Consider the following 16,583-nt stretch of genomic DNA (forward strand, 5'->3'; position numbering starts at 1 on the left):
ACTCACTCCTATCAAAATAAGTGAACTGAACAAAGTGAACAGAGATCCTCTATCGATTTGTTTGATGAGATGAGTCACTCCTGGGGTAAAAAACTGAACTGAACTGAACAAACTGAATATCTATCTTTTGATGCTATGAATTAAGGGTTTATTTTGACCAAAACCAGAGTTTGTGATTGTTGGAACAGTGGAAAGAGAGCTTCGCTCCTCCTATAACTGTAGGCCTATTCGCTGATAAGAGTTACATAGTTAAAATGCGTGTTAGTCAGCCTGCTCTGATTGACTAATGTGAATCAGCTGTCTAGCAGCAATCAAACGTTGCCATGCTATGCACCCTCAATGAGGCAGTTTATAATAGGAGTTAACCAGAGATGTACATGTCATAAAAGTGCTTCTACGACAGAAACCGTGACTACTATCGCTAAGATTGTTCATGAGACCAGTTAGGAGTCTCTGATGAACAAATGGTGCGACATTTGGGTGTGTAGTGAAAGGGCATTTCATGGTGTTTCTCACTTTCCAAGGTGATATAATTTATGTAAAAATGTTGCTCTATCTGCTATAAAATGGCAGCGATAATTGTTTTATGAATCATTTCATGTTATGGATTGTTTTATCCGTGGCCATACTAACCTATCGTGCGACAGATCACTAACGATGTATGCAAGAAAAGCACTATCATGTTTAAATAAAGGCTTACTGCACTGTTTTTAAGACAAATGTGAACCAGATTTTTGTTTCTCTTGTCGAACTAATCATAAATATGAATCTATAAAATGTTATATGAAATATTACACTCTCCTAGCTCCTTCACAGCTTTCCGCAGGTTTGACCGCATCATCCCGCCAGCACCACGGAGCAGTTGGATTACTGCTTTGCTGAAAAAATCCCCGGCATCCGACCTCCTCGGGATAAACCTTTGCTTTCCAGCCAGCCTCTTGGTGTTTCGCCGCCAGCTCTGAGGACTTTAGATGTTTCCTTTCGTGGGCTGCTGTTATGCCCTCTTCTATAACAGTATATTGAAAACCAGTCCTTCATTTGTTATTTATTCTACTGTACCAACTCTTGTTAACAAGCTTTTTATCATTCTTTGTGGCTTCAGACCTCTCAATAATTTTCCATCAGTTATTTTTGTAAAGACGTGATTGTAAAATAGTCTTTCTGGGTCCCATTTATCACGACCTGTAGTTCAAACATCAAAGTCACTGCACATCCATCCAAATACTGAATGTTGGGAGCTAGTCCCGCTGATCTTAACTGCAATTTATCATGAACACATGGACAATCTCATGCAATCCAGTACAGCAACCCTTTCTTCAAAAACATTAAGATGTAATAGTACAAATAAATCATTGTGTCAAGAAGTTCTTATGAGGAATGAGGCATTATTTATTTATCAAGCCTTCTTTCTGTGAGGTGACAGTGATCACCACTGCACCTCCACCCTGTAGACATTTTAAATTCACTTCCAAGTCATTTTTATTTGTAGCCCCATGTATAAAATAAAACCCCATTATTACACGGCTACGGTCTGTTATTTCTTTCGTAGCAGACCTTTGCTATGGACGCAGTTCTGATGTCGGACTCTGGAGGACCATTTTTGTCTCAAATTAGTGATTTCTTAAGTAAGTAGCCGTGTAATAAGCGGGATAATGTACAGCTAGCGGGACAACAATGACCGGCTCGCTGTACATTATCCCGTGCACTCTCAACCCAGCTCCAGCTCTAAGAAAACGAGGAAAAACTCGGTAAGAAACCTCGGAAAAGGCAATTCAAAGAGAGATCCCCTCTCCACGGACAGCTGGGTGTTTGAAGCATGAACGTAGGCCTATAATCACTATGGCTTGTCGCGGTAGTCCGTTTTACCAGTGTTACACGGTGGTCGGGCACATTACATTACATACCCGCCACCCACACCTGCAGCGGCAGGTTGTCAATAGATAGTCGGACGATCGATGCATCTGCTCCATACAGATTTTCAGCACAGAGTAGCAGGAGTCAGATTTCACACACACGGGACAGGAGAGAGTTGAAAGACCGAGAGATGGCAGAGGAAAGCAAACGCGGTTTAAATTTCAGATTTAAACCCAATGCTAAGAGGAGGACGGAGCGGTCACAGCTGGTGTGCGCGGCGGAGCGGCGCCGGGTCGCCCCAGCGGCTCCGCAGCAAAAGTTCTACCGGAGAGGCTAGTCACTCAGCCACCTGAAGGTAAAGATCATAGTAAGCGGCTACACATAATGACCGTCATCTTTTCCTGTAAAATCTCCGGTGTAATCGGTAACACCCATGTTGTCACAAGAAATTTTCCTCCCCGTCACATCCCTACAAGAGATCGACGCCACCAGCCTCTCGGTCTGATTTCTACTGCTTCAAGAGAGAGTGCAATGGGAGCCACATATGGGGACTACAGCAGCGTTAACCCTGGACGAGGTCCTTCCGTGATCCTGAGGGGTCCTTCCATGGTCTTGAGGGGTCCTTCCGTGGTCTTCAGGGATCCATCCGTGGTCCGAGAGGTCCAATCTGTATCACATCAGACTGGATCCCTCAGGACCACAGATCACACGAGCCAGGGGTGGTGCTTAAGAGTCTCCAGGGTGGGTCGGGCCTCTGGGCTCTTGTCCATACAGCGCGCTAGAAAATCTTGGCAATCTGGACAGATGAACAGGAATCATGTTTAAATACAAACGCTGTACTCTTTGTGTGTTTATGTGTGTGCTTGTATTTTACTGCATGTCTTACTGTAGGAAAGAGTGTCACAGATGTCAGGGACTGCTTTGATGATCTCACGGGGTTTGCCCATCATGCAGCATCTCTGTTTTCCATCTTGATGTCCCTGTGGAAAACACCTCTGGAGTGGACCTCTTGGAGACCTTCCACCAGTTGTTTTGTTATGATCTGGGGGAGAAATAAAGAGACATGAAGACTGTGTGACACGGTTGGCGTGGACACACATACAGAAACACACGTCATCAACTGCTTACCCGGCCCATGTCCTCCTGTATTGATAACTGTATGGACACCAAATAGTCATAGAGATCCATGCAGGGGACAGGTCTCTATAGGACGAGAATCAGCTCATTGTCCAGATTGTACCAGTCCAGCAGGCTCACCACGGCACTGGTTCCTGCTGCTGCTGGTTTGAGGTGCAGCAGCAGCGCCACCTCTATAGGGATCGCTGTAATTTCCCCTTCCAGATCCTAAAGATATGGAGTGAAAGAGAAAGCAAATAATGAAACCTTAATGTACACATGTATACAAAAGTTAACAGTATTTTAACTGTTAGATTGTATGAGGTACAAGAGGAACATGTTCCCTTTGTACTCAGAATAAAAATAAAAATGTTACTCAAATGATTTAAATAATGTAGAGTGTTGGTATTAGGATGAAAAACAAATCTATTACCACTGTTGTGCAAAGAAACCGGCGGATACGCTTTATGGCCACCTACGGGACAGAAACAGACATTTGGTCAGCTTATACTACATGAGGCTGTTCTCATACACCCTTCGTAGCTATACCTACGAAAAGTAATGCACTGTAATTCGTATATATATATCCCACAAGATCAATTTGTATGTAATCCACGTAATTGTGAACCACGAAGTATAAAGAGCGACAACTGCCGCGCAGGGAGGGAACGGGGTGGATGGGTGGGTCAAAAATCACAGGAATTTCCCCAATAGGCCGGTGTTTGTACCCCACGTGAAACCTGAAGTCAACGTTGATTTGTCATGTAACTTCGCTACTTAAGTTACGCCACTTCCGGAGTTATTTTAACCCAAACCGTGTTTTCTAAACCTAACTAAGTAGTTGTGCTGCCTAAACCTAACTAAGTATTTTTTTTGTCTAAACCTAACTAAGTAGTTGTGTTATCTAAACCTAACTACGTAGTTTTGTTGCCTAAACCTAACTAAGTAGTTTTGGTGCCTAAACCTAACTAAGTCGATCTTTCCCTAAACCTAACTAAGTAGTTTTTCTCATGTAACTTTTGTACTTAAATTACGCCACTTCCGGTGTTATTTTAACCCAAACCACATGTACTACCATTATAGTACTAACTGCTGCAGATAGAAATACTGCTATAACTACAGTAGCACTTAGACAGAGGTACGGTTGGGATTCTATCAATACCATTGTTAATACAATGCTGCTTACTGACAATGATAATTAGCAACAGCGTTGTTAGATGGGAAATGTTAAACTATTGTACCAGAGTCTTAAAACTATCATATTTTGAGGAAAATTATTGTGCTCAAAACCACGAGAACAAATAAGCATAAATGTTTAATTTTACAAAGTATCTAAACAACTTTTTGACACACCTACAAATCTACCCACATTTTTTCAAGCCAGCTGACATAGCTATGATGCGTGGAAAGCTGAATGTGTCCAAAAATCAGTCAGTAAATAAATAAAAAAAAAAATAAATAAATAAATAAAATAAATGCAAAAGTGAATAAATAAATAAATACAAATATATAATTAAAAAATAATAATTAATAATTAATAAATAAACAAAAAATATAAATAATAAATTAAACAGAAGAGTAAATAAATAAGGGAATTAATACAAAGATAAACAAATAAATAAACAAATAAAACAGAAATATCAATTTATGTCAGATTTTACCAATTCATTAATGTCTACATTTATTTTTTATATTATTTTTTGCTACATTTAATGACATATCTATTCATATATTTATTGAGTCATTTATTTATTTATTCATTATTATTTTTATTTTTTTTACAAGTTCTGTCCTTCATACATTGCAACTTCTTCAGAATAATCTGCGTTAAAAAATGTCTGTAAGCTTCTGTAAATTTATTTTACATCTGAATGTTTAAGTCTCTTCACTACCAATGAACTGAATCCCCTTATAAAACAAAGATCATGTGGACAATCATTTTTTTTTTTTTTTAAATGGAGTGGAAAATATCAGTTTTTTTTATCTGTATACTGTGATGCCCCATCCTCCCTGGCACCAGCTCTCCTGTCTCTTGTTGTTGCTCCTCTCTCTCTCTCTCTCTCTCTCTAGCATGGCACAGACACATGAAGTTCTTTTTTGTTGTTTTACACCACACAAATTCACACACACACACACACACACACACACACGCTCCACACCACTGATTTACTGATTTCCACATTACTTTTGTGTTTTGTTAAATAAATCAAGTGTTCTTTTGCCGCCACCTCGTGTCTGTCTCCCCCTTTGTCGCAGCCTTTGAGCAAGGCTGTGATAATACATAGACCCCCAACCCTAACCCAAATTTGCATTATTCTTTACAGAAAAAAATAGAAAGATAGACTAAGACAAAGATAAATAAACAAACAGTAATAGATAAATAAACAGTAACCCCTGTAAACACCTTGTGATTGTCAAACCCCCACTTCATCCCTGTACCTTGAGAACATCATGTCTTTATACCTTATTTTAAACTGGTTTAAGTTTGGACATTGCTTTAGCTCCACATTGAAACTGTTCTAGTTTCACTAAACAGATTGAGATAGAAAGACAGAATAGACAGAAACCTTTCATGGTTTTACGAATACTGTGAGTTTTGAAATTACTTGTTTGAATGTGTTACTCTGATGGTTGGAATCTAAATTCATAGAGGTTAAGTTAAATTTTTCTTATGACTGCAAATTCCACAACACAAAGTTAAATTAAGCCTTTTTATTCATAGATGGTTGGTTGTTGGAACAAATACATTCTCACCTGCCTCTGCACCCAGCCCAGAAGACAGTGTTTGCTCCAACATGGTCCCATAGGAACACCGTCTTCTATACGGTCCCATGGACCCTGAAATTGTAGAGGCATGTGTAGTCAGGATGACCCCAGTTGCTCGCGACTTGCAGCTTCACATGGCTGAAGACACCTTCTTCCTGATCCTGAGAGATAGAGAAATGAACCGACAGTTAGTTGAGCACAAACTGAGAGGATGGGAAATAAAGGATATAATGAGTAGCCTACAATGAGGACAGACAACTGTGATTCTTATGATATATTAGCTTGTGGGGACCAATTAAAAAAATGCATGTGCATGTGTTTCATTGCATGATGTAATACTCACAGACAGTTTGAAAGTTTGCACTGACTCGCCATCCTGATCATAACGAAAGGTTCCTAGTAGGGTACCTTCATCCTCTTTAGTCTTCATGCCCTGCAAGAGAGAAAGATAGAATTCCAGTTGAACACCTTGATGTTCTCCGTGTAAGTGACGGTGAAATATACAGGACATCTGCAGTGTAACAATTTTAAATTTGTGACTTACATAGACAGCAAACATCTTTGGGGCGCTTGAGATGTTGCCAGTTGGCGACACGGTCTTTGAAATGTGACCCAGTGACACAAGGTTGATGTTGACTGGGTGGGACAGAGCAATGACTAAATGTCCACGCTCACCATGAAATGGCCAGCAGCGTCCGACCACGATTGGTCCTCCCTGAAGAATGAAAGAGTATAAAAAAGAGTTTAGATGGTATGAGGTATAACAAAATAGACAGTAAAACAATCCAAACCATTAGATGATATTGCCAAACCGCATAGCCATGTGTTTTGTGTGTGTAGTTCCTAGTTCCTACCTGAGTCACAATACTTGGGTCCGCAGTTGGTCTCCAAAAAGGTATGGAAAAATTCCAGATAGGAATGGAAAAGGTTGGTTTTGCGCTTTGGTATGTTTTTGAGGATAAGTGAGCTAAAAGACGGGCCCCTGCACACAAAAACACACACAAAGAAAGTGAGAAAAGGATCTCAAAACTAAAAATCAAATTACAATCTAACAGATGAAAATGATGAGGGTGATTTAAATGTCTCACCTTGCGACTCCAGAGCAAAGTTGGGCATAGAGTCCGATGGTGGCAGCTCGTTGATCCTCTTTAACCTCAGCACCTCGTTCTGCAGCATTCTCACCTGCTGCTCCAGCCCTTCAGTTCTGCTCAAGACCTGCAAGTGACAGGAGATTAATTTTAATGGTGCATGTTGACATCATTGTGTGCTTCCACATGTATACAGGTGAGAACATATTTCGGCTGTGATTTTGTTTATAGGTGCACATTAACAATAAAAATAAGTAAAAGAGAAAGCCAAGCTGCTTTTACCGTATCCAGAGAGTTGCTGTTCATGGATAGAGCCAGGGTGAAGTTTACAATTCCTGATGGATGGAGAGAAACAGGTCAGTGATGTTTTATCAAAAGACAGACACTCTACAGTATAAAACACACAAACTGATGAACAAAATATGATTGTTTGAAGGAGAGATCGCTTACCAAGACACACGAACAGCATGTAGAACAGCCAGCGATTAATGCTGTTCCTGCTGGCCTCGTTGGCCCCTCTGACCCCGCTGGCCTCTTTGGCCTCAGGTACAAACCTGACCATTTTCTTGGTGGTGTCTTTTCGACTGTCATGAGCAAACCTCTTAGGTCTTCTGAAAGTATTTTATAATGAAAATGAGAAAAGAGTGAGAGCTTTGAAGATGTATAATGAAGAAGTTATGACTGTTAAACACATACTTTACATGGCCTGTGTGCTACAGAACGTATACAAGCATGACTGTGGCACACACACACACACACGTCAGCTTACCTGTAAGTAGAAGTCTCCCTGTAGGAAATGACTGGTTCTCCTTGAAGGTTGTAATATCCTGCGATGTCCAGTCGAGAGCTTCTACGTAACATGACTGTAAACCAAACAAGAGAGGTGGTCAGTCACTCACTGACACTAGTTAGGTCATACACTTTGACTTCAACACTTCTACTATTAGAAGCAACTCAGTGCATGTCAGTATTTTGTGTTTTTGAGTGTCAGACACACAGGAGCCAAAAAAACACTCTGTGTCAGAGATGTGTTGATTAAACTAAAGCCATTTTTGAGGTTGTAGTTTGTGTTGGATGAGCCTTTTAACCATCTTCTCTTCTTTTTGTGAATATAGACTGATGTTTAATTTCAACATAGTCATACAAGTAACTCTTTCTTTAATATTTATAATATAAATAATTATATTTATCCTCTTTTATTACTTCTCTCAATGTCAGTTTTTGAGTAAGTATAAATTCAATCAGTGCTCCATTACTGCCTTACCCAGTTGAATATAGGCTTACAGGAACTACCCACCTGTGCATGAAAGTCATTAAACAAAACTATTTGACCTAACATCAAGTTGAAAATGTTTTGTTTTTTTGCACAATTAGAAACTTTGCAGTTATATTAGGAAATGTACAAAAGGGAATTCTTGAAAGGTGTTTCTAACATTTTGTCAAACTGCATCGGTCAAAATGATTAGAAACATCTCTCTCACACAGTCTGAATATGAATCTCCCACAGGTAGGATTAATCACGTTACATATGAATATGTTCCGACAGAAACCATACAGAGGTATTGCTGCTCTGCTTACTGAGTGTGTTTCACAGATCTGGGAGAGAAACAATGATGTACCTTCACTTTGTCTGTGTGATAACACTGTGACAATGAAGAAGTGGATGTTTTGCGTTGAGTTTTGGTTTCTCTGCGCTTTTGCAAGATAGCTGTGAGATAACTTGTGCTGTGAGAGAACAAGTGAAGAATAAGGCAAAGTCCTAATCTCACTGAATTCCACAACGGCTGTGATGTGTCACTGAATTCTAGAATGACATCCTAAACGTAGAACATGTAGCTAGGCAACCATCACTGCCCCCGTAGCTAGGCAACCATCACTGTCACTATGATGAATAATAATAATAACACTATGATGAAGGCACAAAACAGACAAAAAAACAACAAATGCCAGAAAATACAGTGAATTGCTCCTCAATCAAAATTATTGATGACCACATACATACATCTACTACACTTACCAAGATGTAAAACTGCAAAACTGTGATGTCTTTTCAGGTTTCACTCTGAAAAATGTCAGATGTTAATTAGACACCTTGTAGTAAAAATTCATTTAAACCAGAATGAATGACTCCATCTTTTCCCTCTGATATAAGTAGAGGTGTACACTTTGAGTTTGTTTAGAACTTAATTTTCAATTATGTGTGACTTTCCACCACCTTAAAAAAAATTCCCTTGTCACTATTTGACGGAACACTCACTACAATGTAAATTGCTTACCTGAAAAGGTCACGTGACGAAGGATGAAGAGCTGGGTGATGGTCTGGGTATCATCGGATAATCCGTTATTCCTTTTTTTTTTTTTTTTTACGTTTTAAACCAAAAAAGAGAAAACGTCCGTTTTCTCGTTTTTGGATTCTGAATAAAAAAACGAAAAACGGATCCAACCCGGGCTGTTTTTTGTTTTTGCGAATTCCTTTTATCATTATTCATTTTTGATTGAAGATCGGGAGTCACGTGGGTTTTTTGTTTTAAACCAAAAAACGAAAAATGAAATCACGTGGTGCTCTACTCGTTTTTTGTTTCTAAACGAAAAATGAAAAAAAAACAACGAAAAAAACGATCTTATTTTGGTTCTTTCTGTCATTTTCTCTTTTGAATCGAAGAGCGGAGAACGGCAGTCACGTGACCCGGAAATTAAGGCAAAAATGACAAAATAAAAGCCAAGAAGATAGTTTGGTCATTCTATAAATGTGTAACATTATTTAAGCACAGGATCGAGGTAACGGTAGAAGATAAATAGGCAAAATAAATACGTTTCTATTTTTCAATTCCAAACGAATTACGGATTATCCGATGATACCCAGACCAGTGATGAAGGTGAATGAAAGGGTTGTTTGCCTAGAATAGACAGAAATCAGTGAGCATCACGGACATAACTATAATAGCTTAACACAATGTATTTTTAGTTTATCGTGTCAGTGATTCATTTATTATTCATGTTGTCATTACTGTTTGTAATAACATGTAGGCAGGGTAAGTAATACATTAATAATAGGCCTACAGACACCGTCTTTGACCAACACTCACCGGTAAAGAACTGCTCAATAGCTGTCAATCTGCGGTTGAAAGAAAGCATTAAACCTTGCAAATTAAATAGGCTACTCCATAGGTCTATATGTATTGTCATTGTATTTTATGATACAGACACTGTCTTCGACCATCACTCACCAGTATAGAACTGCTCAATAGCCGTCAATCTGTGAGCGACAGAAAGTATTAAACCTTGCAAAGAAAATGCTCAATAGTCTCACATTCTTCACAAGTGCAAACATTTAAATTAAGGTTAATCTCAAAAACACACATTAAAAAATTATCAATTTATTAAAGGCTGTGTCAGAGTTAAATCACATAAAACAATCTGTTGACACCAGCTGCTGCTGTCAGCCCTTCTACATAGAGTTTGCCTTTTATAATGGCCATTTCATTTCATTATAAATTTATAATTATTTTAAACAGAAAAAAGTTAAGAAACATGTGGTAATTTGTAAATAATAGTAATAATCCACCATTAAAACTCTGTATTTTATTCATTCATGGAGTTCCCAAGCCACTCTATGTTCTGCGACACTGTCTGGCACATATTTCAAAATAAAAGCCTCGTGTTAACAAATGAAGGAATTCTGTCCACAGAAAAAAAACGTTAAGTTTTGATTTAAAGATAAATCTTTACTTTTTTCATGTCCGTGACTTATTCTACAGATATAGACATTTAAACTGTATTATTGTTGCTGGTATGATGTCAATAAACAGTCAAAGGAGCACAGTCACTCTCTGTGACATATTCTATAAATCTCTAGACATTTAAACTGTAATGTATATATACTGTCAAAAGAGCACTGTCACTGTCTGTAGTTGCTGTGAACTGCGCGGCTCGCGGTAAAATGGCAAGACGTCAAATCTCTAGAACGCACACAGGCACGCACGCACGCACACACACAGCTCTCCTCGTCAAAGCATAAAATAATATCGAGCACCGTCATGGCAGCCATTTTGTCGTGAACCGTGGCGCTCCTGGTAAAATGGCGAGACCTCAAATCTCTAGAAGACTCATGGTGTGTTCCAATCCGCGTACTTCTGTACTTACACTCACTATTTTGAGTGCATAAGTGCGTTCCAATTGGGAAGTACGTCAAAATGCAGTGCACTCAAAGTACCTGGATGTTGTACAGTTGAGTGTGGAACGCTGGACACTTTCCACACTCAACTGCCTCCATCTTGGCTACGTAGCGGAAGGGGCGGAGCCATGAGCACTATTCAAACATAAGTAGATAACAGAATAAAACAATACAATACGTAAACATACCGGCGCATTTTCTGCCAACATGAGGACACATCGTAGGCGTAGGCGACGACGTTGGAAACGTAATTTCAACTCTGCTTTCATTTTTTTCCGGAAGATATTTTGGCGGGTAGCGAGCCGCGGTCAAATGTTGCGATCGTCATTTCCGGTCAGTGCGCCGCAGAGTATTCGATTTGAGACGACCCTACCCCGCTGAAATTTACGCACTACTCAAGTTAGTACAGAGTGCACAAAGTGCACTACATTGAAGTGTACTTCAGGAAGTACGTGGATTGGAACACACTGATGGTACGTGTCCACAGGTTACGTGCTTTCCACGCTCCCCATTCATTGTCTATGCAAGCAGCCGCGCAATGCATTCCGGTAGCGTGGCGTCGCGATTCGAGAGACTAGGCGTGCAGGAAGCCCACTCCTCATTTGCATAAAGTTGAAGTCCTGGCTACTTTATGCAAATCACGGGCGTCCGACGCAACTCGACGCCTCTCGAAACTCCCGAAGATCTTTTAAAATAAACGTTGTCGATCCAAAATAAAGACATATTCAGCAACTGCATGGCTTATTTCTCGCCTCAAATGTTTTCAGAAACACATTTCAGTGAACTATTTTCGTGAAATAAGAGAAGAAAGTTTCCAAACAAGCCTCCATATTGGTTCCGGGTTGAAGCAGCAGCCAACAGCGGGAAAGCGTTCATCCAATCAGGAGCCGAGTGCCTTGTTTCTAGGGACAGCCCACCAAGCGTCCAATGTTGGGAAGCGTCGCGTCCCCTCGCGATAGAAAACGCCCCTGTGGACACGTACCATCACTGTCTGGCACATATTTCAAAATAAAAGCCTTGTGTTAACAAATGAAGGAATTCTGTCCACAGAAAAAAAACGTGATGGCTTTTATTTTTAAATGAAAGCATGAAGTGTTGATTTAAAGATAAATCTTTACTTTTTTCATGTCCTTGACTTATTCTACAGATATAGACATTTATACTGTACTAATGTTGCTGGTATGATGTCAATAAACAGTCAAAGGAGCACAGTCACTCTCTGTGACATATTCTATAAATCTCTAGACATTTAAACTGTAATGTATATATACTGTCAAAAGAGCACTGTCACTGTCTGTAGTTGCTGTGAACCGCGCGGCTCGCGGTAAAATCTCTAGAACGCGCACACACACACAGGCACGCACGCGCACACAGCTCTCCCTCCCTTACAGCATTAAATAATACCGAGCTGCGTCATGGCAGCCATGTTCTCCTGTCTACTGTAGCATGATGCCAACAACACTTTACACACCCACCTCTGCCTTTGTTAGACCACAGCAGTAACGTTATATACATTGAGAAGAACTTATGACTTTATTACATACTGTTCTAGCCTAGATATTTATATTCACAGCAATAGTAACAGGACATTTACATGTTTTAATAAAGTTCAACCTTAACATGATAATCTTGTGAGGCTGAATTGTACAGCTAGCTAGATACACAGTTAACATGAGACCCACCTCAAACAGAAGTAAGAGAGGCAGAAGGAGACGTGAAGATGGTATTTAAGTGAAGGCCACAAAACAAAGAGCCAATCAGAGTTCTTTAATTGGAGAAGTGTCATCAGATTCGTCAGGTTGGTTGCTGGGGTCCCCAACGGACCCTAGCAACAGGTTACACATTGGTTCATCTGCCCAATGACAGTGAGTTTACATGTGAAATAAAAACAACTTACATTTACATTAACACTGCTCTGTGACTAAAGGAGAGACCCCACGTGGTTAGCCACCTACTGGCGGGAAACCTTGTGCAAAACTCAAGTTAGTCATGCTATAAAAACTATGCTAGGTTACTTAGAGAAGAGGAAATAAGTGAACTGAACAAACTGAATATCTATCTTTTTTTCCATGAAGTCTGGTGGCTTTGAGAGCATAATGGCTGTTTCTTTAAACATGTAATAAAGTAAATTAATAGTTTATTTCGACCAAACCAGAGTTGGTGAAATTTGGAACAGCAGAAAGACTAATCAAGACAGTTTTGGTGAATTTCATTTTGTTTCAGTCTAGTTTGATTGTTTTCAAGGAAACATTTCTGATTTACATGGAGTCTGTATGTTTAAATGCTTACAGTTAGGCATTTATATAGGTTATAGGAGGAGCTTCGCTATAGCCTGTATGCTGATATATACATAGTTAAAATGTGCCTGTGTTAGTCAGCCTGCATTGATTGGCTAATGTGAATCAGCTGTCTAGCAGCAATCAAAAGCTGCCATGGTGATTGGCCACTGCTGCAGTGGGGCAGTTTATAATAGGAGTTAACCAGAGACGTACATGTCATAAAAGTGCTTCTACGACAGAAACCGTGACTCCTGTCGCTTAGATTGTTCATGAGACCAGTTAGGAGTCTCTGATGAACAAATGGTGTGACATTTGGGTCTGTAGTGTCAAAAATGTGACCTCGGCGGCAGACGGGACCTCTCGGACCACGGATGGATCCCTGAAGACCACGGAAGGACCCCTCAAGGCCATGGAAGGACCCCTCAGGATCACGGAAGGACCTCGTCCAGGGTTAACGCTGCTGTAGTCCCCATATGTGGCTCCCATTGCACTCTCTCTTGAAGCAGTAGAAATCAGACCGAGAGGCTGGTGGCGTCAATCTCTAGTAGGGATTTGACGGGGAGGAAAATTTCTTGTGACAACATGGGTGTTACCGATTACACCGGAGATTTTACAGGAAAAGATGACAGTCATTAGGTGTAGCCGCTTACTTTGATCTTTACCTTCAGGTGGCTGAGTGACTAGCCTCTCCGGTAGAACTTTTGCTGCGGAGCCGCTGGGGTGTACCCGGCGCCGCTCCGCCGCGCACACCAGCTGTGACCGCTCCGTCCTCCTCTTAGCATTGGGTTTAAATCTGAAATTTAAACCGCGTTTGCTTTCTTCTGCCATCTCTCGGTCTTTCAACTCTCTCCTGTCCCGTGTGTGTGAAATCTGACTCCTGCTACTCTGTGCTGAGAATCTGTATGGAGCAGATGCATCGGTCGTCCGACTATCTATTGACAACCTGCCGCTGCAGGTGTGGGTGGCAGGTATGTAATGTAATGTGCCCGACCACCGTGTAACACTGGTAAAACGGACTACCGCGACAAGCCATAGCGATTATAGGCCTACGTTCATGCTTCAAACACCCAGCTGTCCGTGGAGAGGGGATCTCTCTTTGAATTGCCTTTTCCGAGGTTTCTTACCGAGTTTTTCCTCGTTTTCTTAGAGCTGGAGCTGGGTTGAGAGTGCACGGGATAATGTACAGCGAGCCGGTCATTGTTGTCCCGCTAGCTGTACATTATCCCGCTTATTACACGGCTACTTACTTAAGAAATCACTAATTTGAGACAAAAATGGTACTCCAGAGTCCGACATCAGAACTGCGTCCATAGCAAAGGTCTGCTATGAAGAAATAACAGACCGTAGCCGTGTAATAATGGGGTTTTATTTTATACATGGGGCTACAAATAAAAATGACTTGAAGTGAATTCAAAATGTCTACAGGGTGGAGGTGCAGTGGTGATCACTGTCACCTCACAGAAAGAAGGCTTGATAAATAAATAATGCCTCATTCCTCATAAGAACTTCTTGACACAATGATTTATTTGTACTATTACATCTTAATGTTTTTGAAGAAAGGGTTACTGTACTGGATTGCATGAGATTGTCTATGTGTTCATGATAAATTGCAGTTAAGATCAGTGGGACTAGCTCCCAACATTCAGTATTTGGATGGATGTGCAGTGACTTTGATGTTTGAACTACAGGTCGTGATAAATGGGACCCAGAAAGACTATTTTACAATCACGTCTTTACAAAAATAACTGCTGGAAAATTATTGAGAGGCCTGAAGCCACAAAGAATGATAAAAAGCTTGTTAACAAGAGTTGGTACAGTAGAATAAATAACAAATGAAGGACTGGTTTTCAATATACTGTTATAGAAGAGGGCATAACAGCAGCCCACGAAAGGAAACATCTAAAGTACTCAGAGCTGGCGGCGGAACGCCAAGAGGCTGGCTGGAAAGCAAAGGTTTATCCTGTGGAGGTCGGATGCCGGGGATTTGTCAGCAAAGCAGTAGTCCAACTGCTCCGTGGTGCTAGCGGGATGACGCGGTCAAACCTTTCTTGTATGCAGTCAAAGTTTACATGGTCATTTACAGATTGATTTTCATGACAGCTGAAGTACCGTGGTGTTGGGTAGCATTTTTTCCATTCAGTCGTGACTCAGCACAGATATGTACACTGATTTCGGTCTGGGCCGGTACGCGGAAATGTTCCCTCAAATGAAATATTGCTCGCAGTCTGCCATGAGATTCAGAAGACTTGTGAATAACAATAGGAAGAAAAACAATCTGTTAAACAATAAAAAAAAAAAATTTAAATTAAAATGTATAAAAACTAAAATGTAAGATCACACAGACTCAAAAAACTCACATGGATTAGAAATCGATTACACACAATTAAAAATCATCCAACCATTTCTTGTGCAAAAATATTTTCCTTAAGGAATAATAACTATTATGACAAAATGTGATGGCACATTGATATTTCCTTTCTCAAAGGATAAATATTAAAATATAGACGATGATTGGAGAAAAGACATAAAAAATCCAAAAAATTCTGTGAAATTTAATATTGGCCCCTATGGAGCGTATCCTGGAGTTGCTCTCACTTTCAGGCATTTATCGCAAAATATGTAAGTCCGACTGATTCCATGGCTACATGACTGCGACCGGCACAAAATTTCCTACAATTTGATGAACAAATTATCTATGAAGAGTGACAATTGTGGGCTACAGAGCAATTTGTTCTGAGAATTTTCAAAAGATTTCAACGCTTTCCCGCACTCTAGCGAAGATGTCACGTGCTCTAGCCCTTAACGACCCACGCAATACACCCATTATAAAATCTGAAACGGTCTGAAAATTTCACAAAATGTAAACTGCGATTTCGTGAAAACCGTGCCAGCTATCAAAAAATGTCTATTTGGACAAATAAAGTCCCAAGGCTCATGAACATAGAACGCGCCCTGGTAGCTAGGCAACCATCACTCTCACTATGATGAATAATAATAATAACTAGAAAATTTCGCAAGAAATTTTGACCAGTGTGCCTGGTGCTGGGGGGGTCTGAGGACCATAGTGAGGTTATAAGAAGGGGGATAGAGCGGCTCCGACTGAATCTATCATGATCTAACAGATAAATATCATAATTTAACATGGATAATACCCTTACACACCCAAGAATACTTATTAATTACTAAAGTTTCTTCTTAAGTAATGCTCTTTTAGTGTTTTTTTTTAAAACCATATATAGTATTTTGTTGTGTAATATGATTTGGGAGTGAATTCCATTCTTGTATTGCTCTGTATAATGCTGTACT

The 16,583-nt window shown here is 40.1% G+C and overlaps 1 protein-coding gene and 1 long non-coding RNA gene across 2 annotated transcripts; both read right to left on the reverse strand.

Annotated features, from left to right (window-relative positions):
• Positions 1–1,575: 1,575 nt before the first annotated feature.
• On the reverse strand, positions 1,576–3,835 carry LOC119488228. Its single transcript, XR_005206897.1, has 4 exons — positions 3,404–3,835; positions 2,983–3,198; positions 2,741–2,896; positions 1,576–2,650 (listed from the first exon to the last, which is right to left on the reverse strand). It is a non-coding gene; the product is annotated as an uncharacterized LOC119488228 (long non-coding RNA).
• Positions 3,836–5,073: 1,238 nt separating this feature from the next.
• LOC119488226 lies at positions 5,074–9,147 on the reverse strand. The gene is made up of 9 exons (XM_037769675.1): positions 9,101–9,147; positions 7,594–7,687; positions 7,275–7,435; positions 7,107–7,159; positions 6,825–6,951; positions 6,591–6,718; positions 6,412–6,451; positions 6,080–6,169; positions 5,074–5,897 (listed from the first exon to the last, which is right to left on the reverse strand). The coding sequence occupies exons 2-8, from the start codon at positions 7,683–7,685 to the stop codon at positions 6,156–6,158; spliced, it is 615 nt and encodes a 204-aa protein (XP_037625603.1). The 5' UTR covers positions 7,686–7,687; positions 9,101–9,147; the 3' UTR covers positions 5,074–5,897; positions 6,080–6,155.
• Between the last annotated feature and the right edge of the window lie 7,436 nt (positions 9,148–16,583).

The sequence above is a fragment of the Sebastes umbrosus genome, chromosome 5 (genome assembly GCF_015220745.1).
Source record: "Sebastes umbrosus isolate fSebUmb1 chromosome 5, fSebUmb1.pri, whole genome shotgun sequence".
NCBI lineage: Eukaryota > Metazoa > Chordata > Actinopteri > Perciformes > Sebastidae > Sebastes > Sebastes umbrosus.

Bases quoted from the DNA above. Each gene is read 5' to 3' on its own strand.
- LOC119488226 (XM_037769675.1), bottom strand. From the start codon at position 7,685: ATGTTACGTAGAAGCTCTCGACTGGACATCGCAGGATATTACAACCTT. The intron at 6,952-7,106 runs GTAAAAGCAGCT...TGTCACTTGCAG, and splicing joins ACAGCAACTCTCTGGATACG to GTCTTGAGCAGAACTGAAGG. The intron at 6,719-6,824 runs GTGAGACATTTA...TTTTGTGTGCAG, and splicing joins CTTTGCTCTGGAGTCGCAAG to GGGCCCGTCTTTTAGCTCAC.